Raw genomic sequence first — 20707 nt, 5'->3', positions numbered from 1 at the left:
ATCTTTCCTCACTCGAACTGACCCTCCTCAACCCCTGATATCACTCGTACTGGATGGCCTCTGCACTGCCTAATCACTCGCTCTTGACACCTCCCTACCTGCAGCAAAAGTAATAAGCTATAGCACCCACTTTCTTCTCCAGTAATACCTGCCTGCCTCTCATTCTAGACGGAAAACCGTTCCAAAAAGCCATAAAGAGTCAACACAGGTGGTGAGCCCCACAACATTCAGCTCTTCATTCCTTAAGTGGAGATAAGAATCCTGAGTCTGACCACCCAGAGTGGCTGGCTGACTACATCCAAGCCCTGGACCTGGATCAGAGACTGCCCTTGACTTACTGTCAGGGCCCCATGAACAACAATTATCCCCCTTGATTTGACCAAGGGCCGCTGACAACCATGACAAGCTTCCTTTCTTTGTCTCTGTAAATGTTAAAACAAGGCGAATGTAATATAAGCTTCAAATCTTCTTGCCAATGGGGCAATGTGCTCAAAGGTAAGGCAAAGCCATGTGAGATGGGGCTGCTACGAGCTTCCAGATTGACTGAGAAATATGAGCTCTGAAACAATAAGTTACAGCCTGGCCCAGTCCATGAGCTGGTTACAAAGTTTCCTTGCTGCAGCATTACATTGAGGGTTGCTGATGTAGTCCGAGGTGTAACACTGAACCAGTTAACAATCATATGGTGATGAAATAATGCTTGGTGTTTGAATAATATGGGTTTTTAAACCAGTGCATTGCAGAGCCAACTAGAGAACAAGCTATCGTGGATTTAGTATTGTGAAGTGAGTTTGTGAATTAGTTAATAATCTTGTTATGTGGGGTCCTTTTATGGAAGAGCATTCTTCCATAGATTAGAAAATGAAGTAGTCCAAACCAAGAGTACGGTCCCAAATCTAAACAGAGGAATCTGTGGAGGAACGAGGGATGAGTTGGCAAGACACGTCGGATAATTTCATTAAAAGGCATAAGAGTCGATAGACAATGGCTAACATGCAACAGAAAAGAGAGAAAATGGGGAATCAGAGACCAGGGGGCATAACATCAGTAATAGGGAAGTTATCACTCTATTTCAAATGTTGTGATAACAGGGCATTTCAAAAACATCATTGGGATTTGACAAAGTCAACATGGCTTTATGACAGGCCATCTGTTTGACAAACCTTCTGGTGTTTTCTTTAGAGTTCAAATAATAAAGGTAAGGGATGGCAAGTGGATATTTGGTGCATTTGTGTTTTCAGAAAGCTTTTGATGAAGTCCTATGTAGGAGTTAGTGTACAAAATTAAAACGCTTGAGATCGGGCTATTTGAACAATCAGTTATCCAAACAAAATACTCCCCACCCATCTCATTCAGATAATCGAGGTTGTTCTGTATATATATTTATGAACTGATGAGGGAATCAGATTTAATATTTCCAAGTTTCCTGATAGCACAAAACTAGGTGGAATTTAAATGGTAAGAAGAAATAAAGAAGTGTCAAGGTACTGAAGGGGTGGCATAGTGGTAATGTCACTGGACTAGTAATCCAGACCCCAGTGCAAACCAGGGTAAAGATCTGGGGAAATGAGTTTGAATCCCACTAATGACAACTTGTAAAATTTGAATTCAATAAAAAAAATCTGGAATGAGAAGCTTCCCCAATGGCAATCCTGTAACTATTGTCATAAAAACCTATCTGGCTCACTATTATCCCTTAGAAAAGGAAATCTTTCATCCTTGCTTGGTCTAGCCTACATGTGACTCCAGACACACATTAATATGGTTTCCTCTGAAATGTCCTCTGAAATGGCTGAGCAAGCCAATCAGTTTAAAGGTAACTAATGTTGATTTTCCCAACAATACCCATATCCCATTACAAAAAGATTACCGTACATGCTCAAGTAATAGTCAAGTTTTTTGACTACTTTTTAAAGTTAAATTTATGCAGTCAAGTATTACATGGATACTACTTTTGAGGGGCTGAAATTCATGACTGTCAAAATTCATACTGTATCATTAGCTGAAGCCCAAATGGTCTCTAAATGAATAAAGAAAAAGGAACAAATGATGGTTATTCTGAAAACCTGTTCCACCTCCCTCTCACCACGTTGGAACAGAATTCAACAGCCAGCAGACTGAAAGACCGGGAGCGAAGCAGGACAACTGACAGACTGGAAAGCTGGACCAGGAAGTGACGGCCTGCACACTGACTCATAAACATTGATCTGTTATCTGTGAAGAAGTAGTGACAACTTTTACGCAAGATAAACAGAAAATTCCAGGTTAGTTGGCCAAACATAGGGGACTTTTACATGAGATCGACTATTATTCGAGTGTGTATATGGTAGTTAAGTGAATGGGCAAATATATAACAGATGCAGTTTAGTGATTTTAACAAGGTCAGCCAGGTGGATCTCGTAGAATATGAGTTCCCTGATTTGGGAATCTGGTCCAGTCAGGGAACCCTGAAAAAGAGGTTTGTCAGACTTTTTTCAAAAATTCATTCATAGGATCAGTGTGTCACTGGCTGGACTAGTATTTATTGCTCATCTCTAATTGCCCAGGGGACAGTTATGAGTCAACCACATTGTTGTCCATCTGAAGTCCATCGTAGGCCAGACTAGGTAAGGGTGGCAATTTTCTTCCCTAAAGGCCATAGTAAACCAGATGGGCTTTTCGTGACAATGGTATCATGGTCATCATTAGACCCTTAATTTTTTTTAATTGAATTCAAGTTGAACAGTGATACTTAAACACAGGTCTCCAGAGCATTAGCTGAGTTTTATTAGTCCAATAAATACTTCTAAGCATTCTGATATTCTGACAGCTGGCTCTGAGCAAACTGGACCAGTGTCAAGGACATTCAAGGGCATATATAAGGAGTGACCTGGTGACAGGATACTGGCCTCTGTGGGGTTATTTCATGCAGTATAATGTGAATAAACATGAAGCTATCCACTTCAATTGGAAAAACAGAATGGCAGAGTATTATTTAACTAGCAATAGATTTGGGAAATGTTGACGTCTGAAGGAACCTAGATGTCCTTGTACTTCAGTCATTGAAAGCAAGCAATTAGGAAGACAAATGACCTTTACTGCAAAAGAATGTGTCATGACAGTTGTATAGAATCTTAGTGAAGAAGTGAGGACAGTAGATGCTGGAGATCAGAGTCGAGAGTGTGGTACTGGAAAAGCACAGCAGGTCAGGCAGCCTCTGAGGAGCAGAAGAATCGACGTTTCGGGCATAAGCTGAATTCCAGATGAAGCCTCAAAACATCGAGTCTCCTGCCCCTCAGATGCTGCCTGACCTGCTCTGCTTTTCCAGCACCACGCTCTTGACTAGAATCTTGGTGAGTGTATACTGGAGTATTGTGTGCAGCTTTTATCCCTTTACTTAAGGAAGGACCGTCCTGTTATTGACAGAGTGCAGTCAACACTCACCTGATTGATTTCTAGAATGGGAAAGTAAAGTTGCCATAGTCCTACCAGACCACAGGGTTGCTCTCTCAATAGCAGGAGAGATGGTAGTAGTAGTTTAACCTGAGAGTCCCCCCATCTTGGATGAGGGGAGAGGTTGAGAAGGAAAATCGTTATGGTATTTTCAGCCAGTACAGTGGCATAACTCTGCATCATAAATCAGTGATCCAGTCAACTGAGCTAATGGACTGCCACATTTCATGAATATTCTATGACGAATGATTGAGTCAACTAAGTCGATATTAATTTGAGTTTAGAAGAATGAGAAGAGATCTCATTTAAATAACCAAAATTAAGACAGGACTGGAGAGACTGGATGTTGGAATAATAATATTTCCCAAGTCTAGGATTCTAGATCAAGGGGGCACAGTCTCAGGATGACATTGTAGGCCATTTAGGTAGAGATAAGGAGAAATTTCTTCACCCAGAATGTGATGAACCTACGAATTCTCTACCAAATTAAGCTGTGGAGGCCAAGTCACTGAGTAAATTGCAGAAAATAATAGGTAGATTTCTAGAATATTAAAAATATCAAAAATGCGAGGCATCGCATTTTGGTAAAACGAACAAGTGCAGGACTTATACAATTAATGGTAAGGCCCTGGTTGTGTAGTTGAACTGCGAGACCTAAAGGTTCAGATACATAATTCTGTGAAATTTGCATCATATGTATTCAGGGTGACTATGAAGGTGATTAGCATGTTTGCCTTCATTGCTCAGGTGTTTAAGTACAGGAGTTGGGATGTCATGTAAGGTAGTACAGAATGTTGGTGAGGCCTCTTCTGGAGTACTGTGTACAGTTCTGGTCACCCTGCTTGGAGAGGGTTAGAAAATATTTACCAAGATGTTGCCAGGAATGGAAAATTTGGGTTACAAAGATAGGCTGGGACTTTTTTTCACTGAAGCGTAGGAGATTGAGGGTTGATATTATAGAGGTTTATAAAATGATGAAGGGTATAGATCAGGTGAATAGGAGGGGTCTTTTCCTAAGGATGAGGGAGTTCAAAACTGGGGGGCATATTTTTAATGTGAGAGGAGAAAGATTTAAAAAGGACACGAGGGTTAACTTTTTTTTACACAGCATGGAACGAAATGCCAGAGGAAGTGGTGGATGCAGGTACTGTTATAATATTTAAAAGACATTGGATAAGGACATGAATAAGAAATGTTTGGAAGGATATGGACGAAATGCAGGCAGGTGGGACTAGATTGGGAACATGGTCTATGTGGCCTGCAAGAGCCAAAAGGTCTGTTTCCATGATGTACACCTCCATGATCCTTTGAGTATAGTGAGAAAGCAGGAGATTGGCATTGAGAGAGGATCAATCATGATCATATTGAATGGTAAAGCAGACACTTTGGGCCAAGTGGCCTATTCTTTCTGCTTTACTCTTTGTGTCATGTATCTAAAGTGAGAGCAATCTTGCCAAGGTACCACCTACCCAAATTCCCCAAGCTCCAAGACTTATATCTCAACAAGCAAGAGGGGATGAAGCTATTGCATAACTAGCATAAAGGTGTAGCACAACCTCAGTAAAGAGATCAGTTACACATCACACAATGGGAACATTGTTACACACACTGGTATTCAAAGTCTCATTTTGTCCAGGTCTTACAGTTTTAGAACATCCAATGGAACAACGTTGAGGAAGAGCATGAAAGAAAACAATCAGACAATGACTGGGTGGTGATACACAGGACATCTATCAACATATTAACAATAAACAGCCAAAGAAAAACTCTGCATCTCTAGAAGGTTGCACCAGAATAAGGTCTGGAAAAGTTGCTGAAGTGATATATAGACTCTTACACTTCTCTGTGCTTGTAAACTTTATAGTCCCACTCTCTGGATAAAAGTAAAATTAGTTATACAATGTTTGTGTTTTCACTGTAGCATTCAAGAGCTATTTTTATCAACTCAAAAGGATTTTTAGTTATTGCTTGATAACGATGAGCCAAATACCTGGATGTCATCATATGTCCAGGAACCCCATTCAGTCTGCTTCACAGCACCTGGCAAAGGATGTTTCTAGAAATTACCCATTGGTGTCAACACTAGCTTTGGTTTAAATTGACCCACCAGAGATCTTCAAATAAATAGAATACACATTTCTCATTTGTGTTACATGTGGTAGCACAAGCAATTACTACAATATGAGATATAGCTCTGCTATTTAAATTAGGCCATGGCTCACCTGGGTAGAAACACTTTCTGTGTCTGAATTCAGGCCAGTAAAGATGATGTAGGGCCAGAACCTATTGGGATGGCCATCAAACTGCTCCCAACAATGCATTTTCACTGCAGGAGACGGCATGGCGAGGTTAACATGAGTTCTTGTGATGTAGTATTTACAAAAGTTTCATTTTTTTTCTCACATGACTCTAAATTGTCTGCACTAAGACACCATTTCCTCATGTTGCTAAACATATCTTTCTTATTGGAGGGAATATCCAATCTTTTGCAGCTGGAGGTCAGATACCGATGACAAACGCCACGAATAAGATTACACAATAATGAAGCCCAGACAAACCCCGTCCACACCAAATAGGAAACTGTAACAGTTAACCCACCTCTCACCATTTTCCTTCAATCATGTTGCATCTCCTTTTTTTAAACCTTGTCCCATTGTATCCTATTTTAAACACTTGATTTTGGTACTAATTTTACAGAGGACTAGTGCAATGTAACAAAAAAGAACAAATGGAAGCCTAAAGCATTTTTCAGTTTAAGATCAGCTTGCATCATAAGGCCATCTAGTATTAATGCCCACGGTACCTTGAAGAGGATGTATAGAACATACATGAACAATCCAAATCCATACACAGGTATGATCTGGGCCATGAAGCTTTTGTTGCCACCTCCACTGTTGCCTCCTTTTGCCTTGATTGCTGTTTCTGCCTGCTGGGACCCAGGAAAATGAGGATGCACTGACCATTGTTGCTTCTGTTGTGAGACCTTTGGGCGTTGCATCATGGGAGAAAATCGATTAAGGTTTGCTGCGAAATAAAACCAAAAACAGTTAATGTGACATTTCTATTGTCAATTAGCAATGGTGCATTTCATTTTGTTCAAAGAATGGATTCCAATGTTTGCAAACTTGTTATAAGAATACCCAATCCTCAAAACTGTTTTTACTGGTTCAATCTCTGATTGTTATTAGTCTCATTTGATAATGAATACATGATGTTACATCTAGTCATGTTGGGATCTGAATCTAGGTTGGTGTGGATAGAGTTAGAAATTAGTTGCAAGAGTAAGTGATTCACTAGCAATGTGTAGCATTATTAGAGAGGTGAGAGGGTATTCCTTTGAAAGGATATATTGGTCTTGGTCTTGGAGGGAGTGCAGCATAGGTTTATCAGAATGATACCTGGTCTAGGTAAATTAGGAGTGTACTCTTTGGCACTTAGAATGTTAAAAGATGATTGTCTTTTCAAAATATTAAGGGGATCAGATACAACAGATCGAGAGAAATTTTGAAGTTGGAGAGCCAAAGACTGGGTGGCATAGACTTTTCCAGTATGAAATTAGGAAACACTTCTATAATCAAAGGACAGGATCTTACTTCCAGGACTATTGATGTCAGATCAATGGTTAATTTTAAATCTGAGATCAAGAAAGTTTTGTTAGCTAAAAGTTTGGGTTCGATTCCCTACAGTATAGAAACAGGCCATTTGGCTCAACAGGTCCATACTGACCCTCCAAAGACTAACCCACCCAGACCCATTCCCCTACCCTATTATTTACTCCTGACTAATGCAGCTAACACTATGGGCAATTTAGCATGGCCACTTCACCTAACCTACACACATTTGGACTGTGGGAGGAAACCAGAGCTAACCCACACAGACACAGGGAAAATGTGCAAACTCCACACAGTCGCCTGAGATGGGAATCGAACGCAGGTCCCTGGTACTGTGAGGCAGCATTGTTAAACCACAGAGCCACCATGCCATGAATGGATATGTGGTAATGGTGAGTATGTGGAGTTAGATTGTAGATCATCTGTGGTTTTGTGCTCCACAGAACAGGCTCAATGAGCGAACTGGCCTACCTTTGTCCCGATATTCTAATGTGATGTCTTCAACTTCTTGAAGATAAAACCAAATATGTGATCTAATTAGCTTGCTATAATTACGCAAAAATTATTTGAAATTTTGCTGTCTTTTAGTGAAAATAATTGCCTTAAATAATGTTTCTACAACACTAAACAGAAAATAAAAGTGTTTTATTATTTGACGTAAATAGACTGCACTTGGTTTCAGTCAAGGTATGTTTTCCTGGAGGGGAAAAGCAGGCTAACCAAAGCTGGAGCCACCTGAATAATAAAAACAATAATGAGTAAGGTGAAACAGAAAAAGGGTGTCCGTGACTGATACCAGGTCGATAACACACATTAGAACCAGGTTAAATGTGTGGAAGATCAGAATGAAATCATAAGAGTGCATAGGTAGTGCATGAGAAGACACTACCAGCTAACATAAAATGGAATCCTAGGTTTTCTATAGATATTTAAGTGGCACCGTCTATGTGTAGAAAGGGGGCGGGTTATGGAGCTAAAGAGACAAAAGGGAAATAAAGTATGGATGCAGACATACCAAGGAAGAAAATTCTGCCAAGTTATAGTGAATAATGAGATAGTTGAAATACTGGTTGGATGAGATATTAGTAAAAGAGAAATTATTTTTTTAAAACTGCAAATAAAGTTGATAAACTACCAGGACTAGATGTGATCTGTCTTAGCTGGTTGAGATACACAAAGGTGAAAATAGTGGGGGGACCTGTCATAATCTTCCAATCCTCATTTGGTACAAAAGTAGTACCTGATGATCAGTGGAAATATTACAATCTTGTTTAAAAATGTGTAATGATTAAAATAAAACACGAGTGTCAGTTTTATCGTGAGATTACAAAGGGTTGGTGGGAATTTTTTTTTTAAATCATTCATTCATTCATGGGATGTGGGCATTGTTGCCTGGGCTAGACTTTATTGCCCAACACTAGTTGGCCCTGAGAAGGTTTTGGTGAGTTGCCTTCTTGAACTGCTGCAGTCCATTTGCTACAGGTACATCCACGATGTCTTTAGGGAGAGAGTTCCAGGAATTTAACCCAACAACAATCCTGTGGCTCTTTGCTGCCACACTTGATCAAATGCAGCTTTGTGGTCCTACATCAACACTGGAATTCAGCTCCATTGCCAACTAAAGACTGTAGTGAGACCAGGAGTTGAGGGATAGTTTGAACACAAACTGAACCAATATGCAGGTTATAGTGAAAAACATGCTGCTTAATAGTACTATTGTTGAAGAGAGTGGATGTTGTGCTAATCAAGCAGACTGTTTTGACTTGGTGTCAAACCTCTTGACTGTTGTTGGAGCTGCATTCATCCAAGCAAGTGGGAATGATCCCATCTCTTTATTGATGATCTAGAGGGATCTAGTTAGATTTCACTGGGTTAGTATCTAGTACTTGTAACCATTTCTTTTTATCACAAAAGGAATTAAATTGGCTAAAGACTGGCATCTGTGTTGCTTCAGCCATTTGAAAGAGGCCGCATGGATCATCTACTCAGCATTTCTGGCTGACATTATTGCAAATGCTTCAGACTTCTCATTTGATGTGTTGGGCTGCCCCATAAATGAGTATGGGGATGTTTGTGGAGGCTCCTCCTCCAGTGAGTTAATTGTCCACCTCTGTTCACCAATCTCAATGCAAATACAACCAGCTGTCCTTGCAGAATAATAGTTGCTCCAAGTCCTGTCTTTTTGGCATTACATTGGAAGGTGACATTTTCATTTACATTGCTTGGCTTCAGAAGAAGGTATCTCTTGATATGAAATAACTTTTGTTGCAAACATGTTGGAAAAAAAAGAAGTCATTTGAGGAAGATGCTTTGAAGTGACTTTATGATCAGACTCCACTGTCACTTTGTCTCTGCCAAACAGGTATTGGTTAAAATGCTCAAACACAAAGCAAGATCCAAGCATTCTTTCAATTCGTGTTAACAAGCTGGCTATAAAGACAACTGGCTATCCTCACTGTGTAATAGTAGATCCCAACTCCTGTTTCAATGGCTTTACACTACAAGGTGACATCATCATTGATATTGTACCTCAGTATGGCATTGTCTTCACTAGTTGTTTGATTCTAGCAACACATCCTTATTTTTCTCTGCCCAGTGCCACTACACATCCTTAGCAGTGACCTTGCCCAGAGGTCGCACTTTCATGACAAATTACTAATAACGTTGCTAAATAACTCACAAATCCAACAAGTTGTTGTCCTACTTTCAGATCTATTGGTTGTTGCACCATGGCTACAGCGTTCATCTCACTGGGATCCAGATAAAGTTATTTTGCTGTCAGCTTCTGACTGTTGTATTTGTCTTTGGGAATCTTTAAACTTTTTCTCATTCAGCTTCAGGTTCATCTGAAGAGCTCTCCATAAGCAGTCACTCTGGTTTCTGATTGTGGTCTCTGATGCCTTCTTCCATCTTGTTTCATACCTTCATAGACTCGCAGGTCATCCTCAATGTCTTTCATTTTTGACAGATGCTATCCATCTCATGCTGTTTGTATGGATACTTTTCTAGGACAGTGGAAATACCAAATGATATATGCAACCCTCTGTACCTCCCAAATGATGCCCAGAATGTAGTTAGAAAACTGGAACAAAAATAGAAATTGCTGGAAATGCTCAGCAGGTCTGGCAGCATCTGTGGAGAGAGTTAATGTTTTGGGTCCAGTGATCCTTCCTCAGTTCTGTCACTTGATGCCCTCCTTCTACAATCATCACTACAACAGTCACAAGATATTTATTATCTTTGAACTAAAGATGCCAACTTATCATGTGTAAACTAATTCATTGTAATCATTGGAGAATATCTTTAGTCATCTTTACAGGCTTGCTCAAGATAAAACTACATGCAAGATGATGATTGACAACCTGAAAGCTTCTGCACATGTCAATACATTTCTTGAAAGTAAGTTCCTCCTCTCTCAGCAGATGCGTTCTCATGACAGGATCATTTATATCTAAAACAATCCTATCTCTGATGAGATCACCTTTTAGTTGTCCAAAGTAACAGGATTCACCTCGATGGCTCAGTGCAGCCACCTACTGGTCAATAATCTCTCTCTTCCCTGGAGCTCTGACATTGAACAAATACTAATCATAAGTAACAGTAAATGAGCTGCAATGTGTGCCTTCAAAGTCTGCAAAATCTCTTCTGTCTGACTTTACTGTTTGTAGCTGAGTTTTGTCATGTGACAAACTACCACAATTTAATCCTTTGTTGTGCTTGTCCCTGATAAAACAATTGCAGGTTGAAAACAAGCCTATATAGAAACTACCAATAAACAAATGGCATCTCAAAAAAGATAGATTGAAAAAGAACAAAACAATTAGTTAGAATTCACAGTGTGCTTATTACAACAATTAGACTATATTTGTCTTAAAGCCTCAGGGTAGGTTAACATAGATCCTTCTTAGCAACTGAATAATTCATTATGCTTTATACAATAAATCATTCTTGTCCTTTATAAAACATTGACGCTCTAAGTTATTGTGAGCAATGACTACGGTGAATTATTAACAGTGATCCTTTCCTAGAATTATTTTGCCAATCACTTTTCATAATTTTCCAGACTTCAACTGGGTTTTGTCATGGAACCATGTCATCAAAGTATCCTCATTCCCATTCCATTGTACTCATTTAACAGCTGAGAAAGATTCATGCAATCTGCTTCTTATCTCAGAGATAATTAAGCAACTCTGGTATTGATGACATGTCGAGATCACAGATCTTGACATTTGCTTAAAGCGCAAGTCATTTGTTCTCTTGTATGAACCTTTGACAAAACAATTTATGGCAATTGTGGAAGCTTTTAAAATAAAATTTAAGTTTTACTTAAAAAAGAAAAATTGAGGAGTTCAGTTTTTTCAGCCAGAACTCCTTAAAGAACTCAATAGTGGTGCTATGACAAAACTGTCACTTTATCAAATCAATAACAACAGATGCAAAAAGACAATCAAATAATCATGGATTTAGCACTGCTGAAACTGCAATATTAATTGCAATGATTAGCAATTGACCCATGTTTGTTTTATAGCTATACACTATAGTATTTAACACAGCCCTAAACAAGCAGGCATTGTGAGACTCTCCAGTACAATTAGGTATAGGCAATAAAATGCTCTCTTTACCAGTGAAACCCACATCTCATGAATGAATAAAAAATGCTTATTATCCAATCCCATCTCTTAAATAATTAAATGACAATATTCTCTAAGTCTATTTATTGCATTTAATTTATGTTTTATATTATAATTAATATCAATGAGGTTGGCATAGATAAATGTTGCCATACCTAACCAATGTAAATGCCTATAATTCCATGAATAGATGAGTATTTTACAGGTAACATCATTACTCCTAGTTCCATTGTAACAACTCTGAAATCTTTCCTTGACCTTTCACTTCCCACTTTATTTCACCCCTTTTGCAGTTCTTAATTTGATATCTTTCTAAAAAGAATTGCTCTAAATTTATTTCAAATGACTTACCTTGCTTGTTGACATAATATGGTCAGCAAATAACATAATAAGCAGCTTCTGCAGCCTTTTTCAAATGATAGAAAGGGTTTTGGCTTTTAATTAAGAATTGGCACAAAAGAAAAGCAATCTTAAAATAATCAGGTGCAGGAGAAACAGAATAAGGAAGTCAAAAGTCCTGGAATTTATAGGGTTGTTTTACAGTCAACTTCCAAAATTCTGTCACTAACAATAACATACTATCTGGTTACTATATCTTCTCAGAGGAATCATTATTCAATTCACTTTCATATGGATGCATACACATACAAGTTACTAGTGGAAATATGTGCATTGTGCTAATGCACTCAACTTATTTGTCGTATTTATTTTCTGTAGCTTCACAGCTTCTTCGTAATAGACAATAGACAATAGACAATAGATGCAGGAGTAGGCCATTCAGCCCTTCGAGCCTGCACCGCCATTCAATATGATCATGGCTGATCATTCCCAATCAGTATCCTGTTCCAGCCTTATCTCCATAACCCTTGACTCTACTATCTTTAAGAGCTCTATCCAATTCTTTCTTAAATGAATCCAGAGGCTGGGCCTCCACTGCCCTCTGGGGCAGAGCATTCCACACAGCCACCACTCTCTGGGTGAAGTAGTTTCTCCTCATCTCTGTACTAAATGGTCTACCCCGTATTTTTAAGTTGTGTCCTCTGGTTCGGCACTCCCCCATCAGCGGAAATATGTTTCCTCCTGCCAGAGTGTCCAATCCTTTCATAATCCTATACGTTTCAATCAGATCCCCTCTCAGTCTTCTAAACTCAAGGGTATACAAGCCCAGTCGCTTCAGTCTTTCCGTGTAAGGCAATCCTGCCATTCCAGGAATTGACCTCGTGAACCTACGCTGCACTCCCTCAATAGCCAGAATGTCTTTCCTCAAATTTGGAGACCAGAACTGTACACAGTACTCCAGGTGTGGTCTCACCAGGGCCCTGTACAGCTGCAGAAGCACCTCTTTGCTTCTATACTCAATTCCTCTTGTTATGAAGGCCAGCATGCTATTAGCCTTCTTCATGACCTGCTGTACCTGCATGCTTGCCTTCATTGACTGGTGGACAAGAACACCCAGATCTCTCTGAACAGCCCCTTTACCTAATTTGATACCATTGAGGTAGTAATCTGCCTTCCTGTTCTTGCCACCAAAGTGGATAACCAGACATTTATCCACATTAAACTGCATCTGCCATGCATCTGCCCACTCACCTAACTTGTCCAGGTCACCCTGTAATCTCCTAACATCCTCATCACATTTCACCCTACCACCCAGCTTTGTATCATCAGCAAATTTGCTAATGTTATTGCTGATACCATCTTCTATATCATTTACATATATTGTAAAAAGCTGCGGTCCCAGCACGGATCCCTGCGGTACCCCACTGGTCACTGCCTGCCATTCCGAAAAGGAGCCGTTAATCACTACCCTTTGTTTCCTATTAGCCAACCAATTCTCTATCCAATCTAGTACTTTGCCCCCAAGACCGTGCACCCTAATTTTACTCACTAACCTCTTGTGTGGGACTTTATCAAAAGCTTTCTGAAAGTCCAGGTACACTACATCCACTGGATCTCTCTCGTCCATCTTCCGAGTTACATCCTCAAAAAATTCAAGAAGATTAGTCAAGCATGATTTCCCCTTCATAAATCCATGCTGACTCTGTCCTATCCTGTTACTATTATCCAGATGTGCCGTAATTTCATGCTTTATAATAGACTCCAGCATCTTTCCCACCACTGAGGTCAGACTAACTGGTCTATAATTTCCTGCTTTCTCCCGCCCACCCTTCTTAAAAAGTGGCACAACATTAGCCGCCCTCCAATCCTCAGGAACCGGCCCCGATTCTATTGAACTCTGGAAAATAATCACCAGCGCATCCACGATTTCCCGAGCCACCTCCTTCAGTACCCTGGGATGCAGGCCATCAGGTCCCGGAGACTTATCAACCTTCAGACCTAACAGTCTCTCCAACACCAAATCCTGGCAAATATAAATTCCCTTAAGTTCAGGTCCTTCATCCACTGTTACCTCAGGGAGATTGCTTGTGTCTTCCCCAGTGAACACAGATCTGAAGTACCCATTTAATTCCTCTGCCATTTCTTTGTTCCCAGTAATATATTCCCCTGTTTCTGTCTTCAAGGGCCCAATTTTTGTCCTAACCATTTTTTTGCCTTGGACATACCTAAAAAAGCTTTTACTATCCTCCTTTATATTCTTGGCCAGTTTACCTTCATACCTCATTTTTTCTCTGCGTATTTCCTTCTTACTAATCCTCTGTTGTTCTTTAAAAGCTTCCCAGTCCTCAGTTTTCCCACTTATCTTCGCTAAGTTATACTTTTTCTCTTTTAACTTTATATGTTTCTTTACTTCCCTCGTGAGCCATGGCCGCCCATGTCTCCTCCTGGGATCTTTCTTCCTTTTAGGAATGAACTGATCCTGCAACTTCTGCATTATACACAGAAATATCCGCCATTGTTCCTCCACGGTCTTCCCTGTTAAGGTATTGCACCATTGAACTTTGGCCAGTTGCTCCCTCATAGCTCCATATTTCCCTTTATTCAACTGAAATATTGTCACTTCTGATTGTACCCACTCCCTCTCAAATTGCAGATTGAAGCTTATTGTATTATGGTCACTACTTCCCAATGGCTCCTTCACTTCGAGGTCACTGACCAATTCTGGTTCGTTACACAATACCAGATCCAGAGTCGCCTTATCCCTGGTCGGCTCCAGCACCAGCTGCTCTAAAAATCCATCTCTGAGGCACTCCACAAAGTCTCTTTCTTGAGGCCCGATACCATCCTGATTCTCCCAGTCTACCTGCATGTTAAAATCCCCCATAACAACTGTAGTAACATCTTTGCAACAAGCCAATTTCAGCTCCTGATTCAACTTACATCCGACATCCAGACTACTGTTTGGGGGCCTGTAGATGACTCCCATGAGGGTCTTTTTACCCTTAGTGTTTCGAAGCTCTATCCACACTGACTCTACATCCCCTGACTCTAGGTCCCCCCGCGCAAGGGACTGAATATCCTCCCTTACCAACAAGGCCACCCCACCCCCTCTGCCCGTCAATCTGTCCTTACGATAGCACGTGTAGCCTTGAATATTCATTTCCCAGGCCCTGTCCCCATGAAGCCACGTCTCAGTTATCCCCACAATATCGTATCTGCCAATTTCCAAAAGAGCCTCAAGCTCATCTACCTTGTGTCTAATGCTTCGTGCATTCATATATAGAATTTTTAATTTGTTACTGCTCTCACCCTTCCCCTCAACCATTATTTCACTCAACTTTACAGCATGATTTCTTTTCCAGTTTTCTGCCTCCTTGATACAGTTGTCTTTCTTGACTTCTCTTGTTCTAACTACCCCTTCAATTTCCTTTTTAAACATCCAGCTTGTCCCCTCCCCCCCGCTACTTAGTTTAAATGTAGCGGTGTTGCAGCAGAAAACCTGCCTGCCAGAATGCTGATCCCTGATCTATTAAGGTGCAAGCCGTCTCTCTTGTAGAATTTATGGTTACCATAAAATATACCCCAGTGATCCAAGAACTTGAAACCTTGCTTCCTGCACCAGTTCCCCAACCACACGTTCAAGTCCATTATCTCCCGGTTTCTGGCCACACTAGCCCGAGGAACTGGAAGCAAACTGGAGATAACCACCTTGGACGTCCTGCTTTTTAGCCTTCTTCCTAGTTCTCTGAAGTCTCGCTGTAGTATGTTCCTCCTCTTCTTCCCGACATCATTTGTGCCGACGTGTATCACCACCTCGGGCTCTTCACCCTCGTCCTTGAGGATGTCCTGCACTCTGTCCGCGATGTCTTTCACTCTAGCACCAGGAAGGCAACACACCATCCTTAAATCCCGTCTGCTGCCACAAAAACCCCGGTCAGTTCCTCTCACGATGGAGTGCCCTATTACCACGGCTCTGTGCGATGTCCGACTCTTCCGCTCTGCTTCTGCGGCAACTTTTGATTGACAAACATGGCCACCTTGCGAACTGGTAGTGTCATCAGACTCTACTGTTTCCAAAAGCTTCAACTTGTTCCTGATAGGTACTTCTCCCGGCGTCTCTTGCACCTGTCTCCTCTCTGCCTTCCTCATCGTCTGCATTCTTCTGCTCTCTTCTGGCATGATTGGTGTAATAACATCACTGAAGGTCTTGTCCAGAAAGATCTCGTTCTCTCGGATGAGCCTAAGGTCTTCGAGTTCTTTCGTCAGTGCTGCAATATGCTCGGTCAATTGCTGAATGTGCGCACACTTTCCACACATATACGAGCCAGACACACCAGAGTCGTTGACCTGCCACATCAAACACGTAGCGCACTGAACCAGCTGAGCAGTCATGTCTTCACCCTCTTCAACTGTGGCGTAATCTCTTTACTCAACCTCCTTATCAAGATTCCTGAGCTGAAGCCTCACTCTTCAATCTAAACTTCCTTAGACCCTCTTCCTATGGCAAGTCTGTGGACTCTTAATTAAGGTTAGAGGAGGAGGGAGGGAGGGAGACCCTACTTTGTAGGACCTGGGGTTTAGAACACACCCACTGTAATAACAATCACTTACCTTCCCGACCGGCTTTGCGCTCCGTCTGAACTTCCGCCCAGCTCCCGCCGCTCTCTGCTGCGATTTTGAACATTTTGTTCATTGTTCTAAGTAAAACAGGTACAAATCAAAACTAAAAATGCGATGACAACAGCAAAGAAAATGGTTAGGGGTGGTCTTTGCTTATTTCCTACCTTGTTCCCTGAAGATTGAACTTATGACATTGTACCAATACTTATGTAGAAAGAGGGATAATGTGGGCCACAATCCTTGGCTGTTCACCTTTCTGCCTCAGGGCACTTTGCAAATGTCAGTGATATCCTTGATCCTAGCTCCCTATTACTGTTACTCTTCCAATCTTCACATGCCTCATCTGTCCAACTGAGCCAGCTGTGGTGCCATGGCCTGGCTCTGGCTGCACCCCCTCAGATGAACCATTACTTCAATTAGTATTAAGAATGTGCTTAGTGTAATAGAATGATTAAATCATTCAGCAAAGAAGAGGGCCTTTCAGAATGTTGTGTTCTTGTCAGCTGACTGCAAGAGCAACTCAGCTAGTCTTACTCCCTTGCCTTTTCCCTGTAGCCCTATAAATTCTCCCTCTTCATGTGCATTCCCAATTTCCTTTTGAAAATCAGCATTGAACCTGCCTCTATCACACTCTTATGCAGTATGTTCCAGGTCCAAATCATTCACTGCATTTAAAAAAAAGTTGTATCTCACGTCATTGATTCTCATGACTCTTCATGACCTTGAACAGTTTTATCAATCTTCTCTCAGCCTTCCAAGGTCAACATCCCTAACTTCTCCAATCTCTCCTCATAACTGGAGTTCTTCATCACTGAAATCATTCACATACTTTTGGTTTTCTGTTCTCTCTCTAAACCCTTAACGTTCATCCTAAAGTGTGATGCTGAGAATTGGGCACAATTATGTCTTTGAGGTCAACCCAGTGTTGCTTCATAACTTCTTTTGTTTTGCATATTTATAAAGTCATATAAACCGTTTGCATTTTTAACATTTTGAGTCTGCCCTGTCACCATTCAATAACTTGTTCACATTTACTCCAGGTCTCTGTTGTTTTTTTTAATGTATCCTGAAGGCCCAAGTCAGGAATGTGATGGAATACTCACCACTTGCCTGGATGAATGTAGTACAAACACACTCACTAACCTTGACATCATCCAGCAAAAGCCTGTTTGTTTGGCAACATATCCACAAACATTCACTCCCTCTACCACTGATGCTCAGTAGCAGCTTGAGTAGCATCTGCAAGATAAATTGCAGAGATTCACCAAGTTTCCTTAGACAAGACCTTCTGAACCAATGACCACTACCTACAAGGGCAGGAGATAAATGTGAACACCACCTCCTGCAAGTTCCCCTTCAAGCTACTCATGATTCTGACCTGGAAATATATCAGTGTTTCTTTAGAAGGAATTAGGGTGCTCTATGCTATTTGTAGCCTAGCAAAGTCTTTTGGGTTGATATGATTGGGAGCCTGATAAATTTTCCCCATTTTAGTATTTGATTATCTTGTAAACACTAAAAAGCTAAACTATGATCATTTTCCAAAGACTTTGAAGCAGCCAGATTTCTATCTAAATTAAATTTTGTTTGGAAGAACTTACATTGCTCTGTAACTATTATCAATTCAATTTCATCAATAAGAAATGAAGTGCACTATGAGAATTCATCAAATACTAGGTTCTTTTTTTGGAAGATTTCCCAACAAGGAAGATTTTCTTTTCTCCGCTCAAAAATATCATCTCTATATGGTTATTGTATGTGGTGTTGTGTGAATCTGTTTGTGTTGGTTTAAAATCGCATATATTTCTAATTCCACATTATAGCTTGGATTTGAATTAGTTCCGTCACTTGTTTTAAAATTGAGTTTTATTGTATTTTAAAATGGAACAATTTTTGACTTCATCAAAGAAACCTGGTAAAAGTCTCTTTTATTTTGGATAGCATTACAAAAGCGAAACAATTGGCCATTTTGGAGATTGGATCAAAACATTTATTCTAAAAGCAAATACTGTGAATATTTGAAATCTGAAACATTTATTCTATTGTTGTTCTATTGTTTGTGCAACATGTGGTGTAGAGGGTCTTAATTCCCAGCGCATTTGTTCTATCACACTTGGAACAACACTGATTCTACACTCATTACACTACACTATGCCGATCTACACTCTCACATTTACTACTGTCTTTGTGTATTCAAACTGTAGGTTTAACACTACAATTAGGCATTTAAAAGAATAAAACCATGATCTCTGGCACAGCCTTTAGACCTTTTCCATTGATGCCTTGCCTCATTGCAACAGCATAACATTTGACTCAACATAACCAAGACCACAATGAATTTGCTAATAATATTATAAAGCTTGTATGACAACTTGCATGCATTTGCTGCCTATCTTAGTACTGTTCTTGCATCACATTTTTGTTATCATATTGTTGAAAGATGTTAGAGCACCTATCTCTTTGACTTATTTGTACTTTGACTTTGATTTCATTCCATTTGGCTTGGAAGTTTAATTATAACATATCCAAAAGTTATAGTTCTTTTGTAGATTGTCCCAGTTCAGTGTGATTGGGGAAGGCATAAAATACCCCAAAAGAGATTTCCATGCCGATTCTCCTCCCTTCTAGAACATAGAACATAGAACATAGAAAATACAGTGCAGTACAGGCCCTTTGGCCCTCGATGTTGTGTCGATCCAAGCCCACCTAACCTACACTAGCCCACTATCCTCCATATGCCTATCCAATGCCCGTTTAAATGCCCATAAAGAGGGAGAGTCCATCACTGCTACTGGCAGGGCATTCCATGAACTCACGACTCGCTGAGTAAAGAATCTATCCCTAACATCTGTCCTATACCTACCACCCCTTAACTTAAAACTATGCCCCCTCGTAATAGCTGACTCCAAACGTGGAAAAAGTTTCTCATGGTCAACCCTATCTAAACCCCTAATCATCTTGTACACCTCTATCAAGTCACCCCTAAACCTTCTTTTCTCCAATGAAAACAGCCCCAAGTGCCTCAGCCTTTCCTCATACGATCTTCCTACCATACCAGGCAACATCCTGGTAAACCTTCTCTGCACCCGTTCCAGTGCCTCCACATCCTTCCTATAGTATGGCGACCAAAACTGCACACAATACTCCAGATGCGGCCGCACCAGAGTCTTATACAACTGCAACATGACCTCAGGACTCCGGAACACAATTCCTCTACCAATAAAAGCCAGTACGCCATATGCCTTCTTCACCGCACTATTTACCTGGGTGGCAACTTTCAGAGATCTGTGTACATGGACACCAAGATCCCTCTGCTCATCCACACTACCACGTATCCGACCATTAGCCCAGTACCCCATCTTTTTGTTACTCATACCAAAGTGAATCACCTCACACTTACCCACATTGAACTCCATTTGCCACCTTTCAACCCAGCTCTGCAGCTTATCTATTTACCGCTGTAACCTGACACATCCTTCCTCACTGTCAACAACTCCACCTACTTTTGTATCATCCGCAAACTTGCTCACCCAACCTTCTAGCCCCTCCTCCAGGTCATTTATAAAAATGACAAACAGCAATGGTCCCAAAACAGATCCTTGCGGAACACCGCTAGTGACGGCACTCCAAGATGAACCTTTGCCATCAAGTACTACCCTCTGTCGTCTTCCAGCCAGCCAATCCCTAATCCAAACCTCCAACTCACCCTCAATGCCATACCTCTGTATTTTTTGCAGTAGCCTACCATGGGGAACCTTATCAAACGCCTTACTAAAATCCATATACACCACATCTACCGCTTTACCCTCGTCCACCTCCTTAGTCACCTTCTCAACGAATTCAATAAGGTTTGTGAGGCACGACCTGCCCTTCACAAAACCATGCTGACTATCCTTGATCACATTATTCCTATCCAGATGTTCATAAATCCTATCCCTTACATTGGCTTTATGCTAAAATACTTTCACATGCATTGGTTTCTTTCATCCTAATACCCATTTTTCAGCTCTAGTTTACTGTCAATGGACTATTTGGCCCTGGAAGACAACACGACTAATCCTTCCCATCCTGAAT

At 40.7% G+C, this 20707-nt stretch overlaps 1 protein-coding gene across 1 annotated transcript in view; it reads right to left on the bottom strand.

Moving 5' to 3' along the window:
- ric3a (RIC3 acetylcholine receptor chaperone a) overlaps positions 1 to 20707 on the bottom strand; it is an 86327-nt gene that overhangs the window by 30069 nt on the left and 35551 nt on the right. Inside the window, exons 2-3 of the mRNA XM_072592341.1 lie at positions 16625 to 16710; positions 6236 to 6456 (exon numbers count right to left, since the gene is read on the bottom strand). Of these exons, the coding sequence (XP_072448442.1) occupies positions 6236 to 6456; positions 16625 to 16706 (303 nt within the window). The 5' untranslated portion in view covers positions 16707 to 16710. The remainder of the gene's footprint in view (positions 1 to 6235; positions 6457 to 16624; positions 16711 to 20707) is intronic.

This window comes from Chiloscyllium punctatum, chromosome 22, assembly GCF_047496795.1.
Source record: "Chiloscyllium punctatum isolate Juve2018m chromosome 22, sChiPun1.3, whole genome shotgun sequence".
NCBI classification, from domain to species: Eukaryota; Metazoa; Chordata; class Chondrichthyes; order Orectolobiformes; family Hemiscylliidae; genus Chiloscyllium; species Chiloscyllium punctatum.
This window is presented reverse-complemented; position numbering and strand designations above follow the sequence as displayed.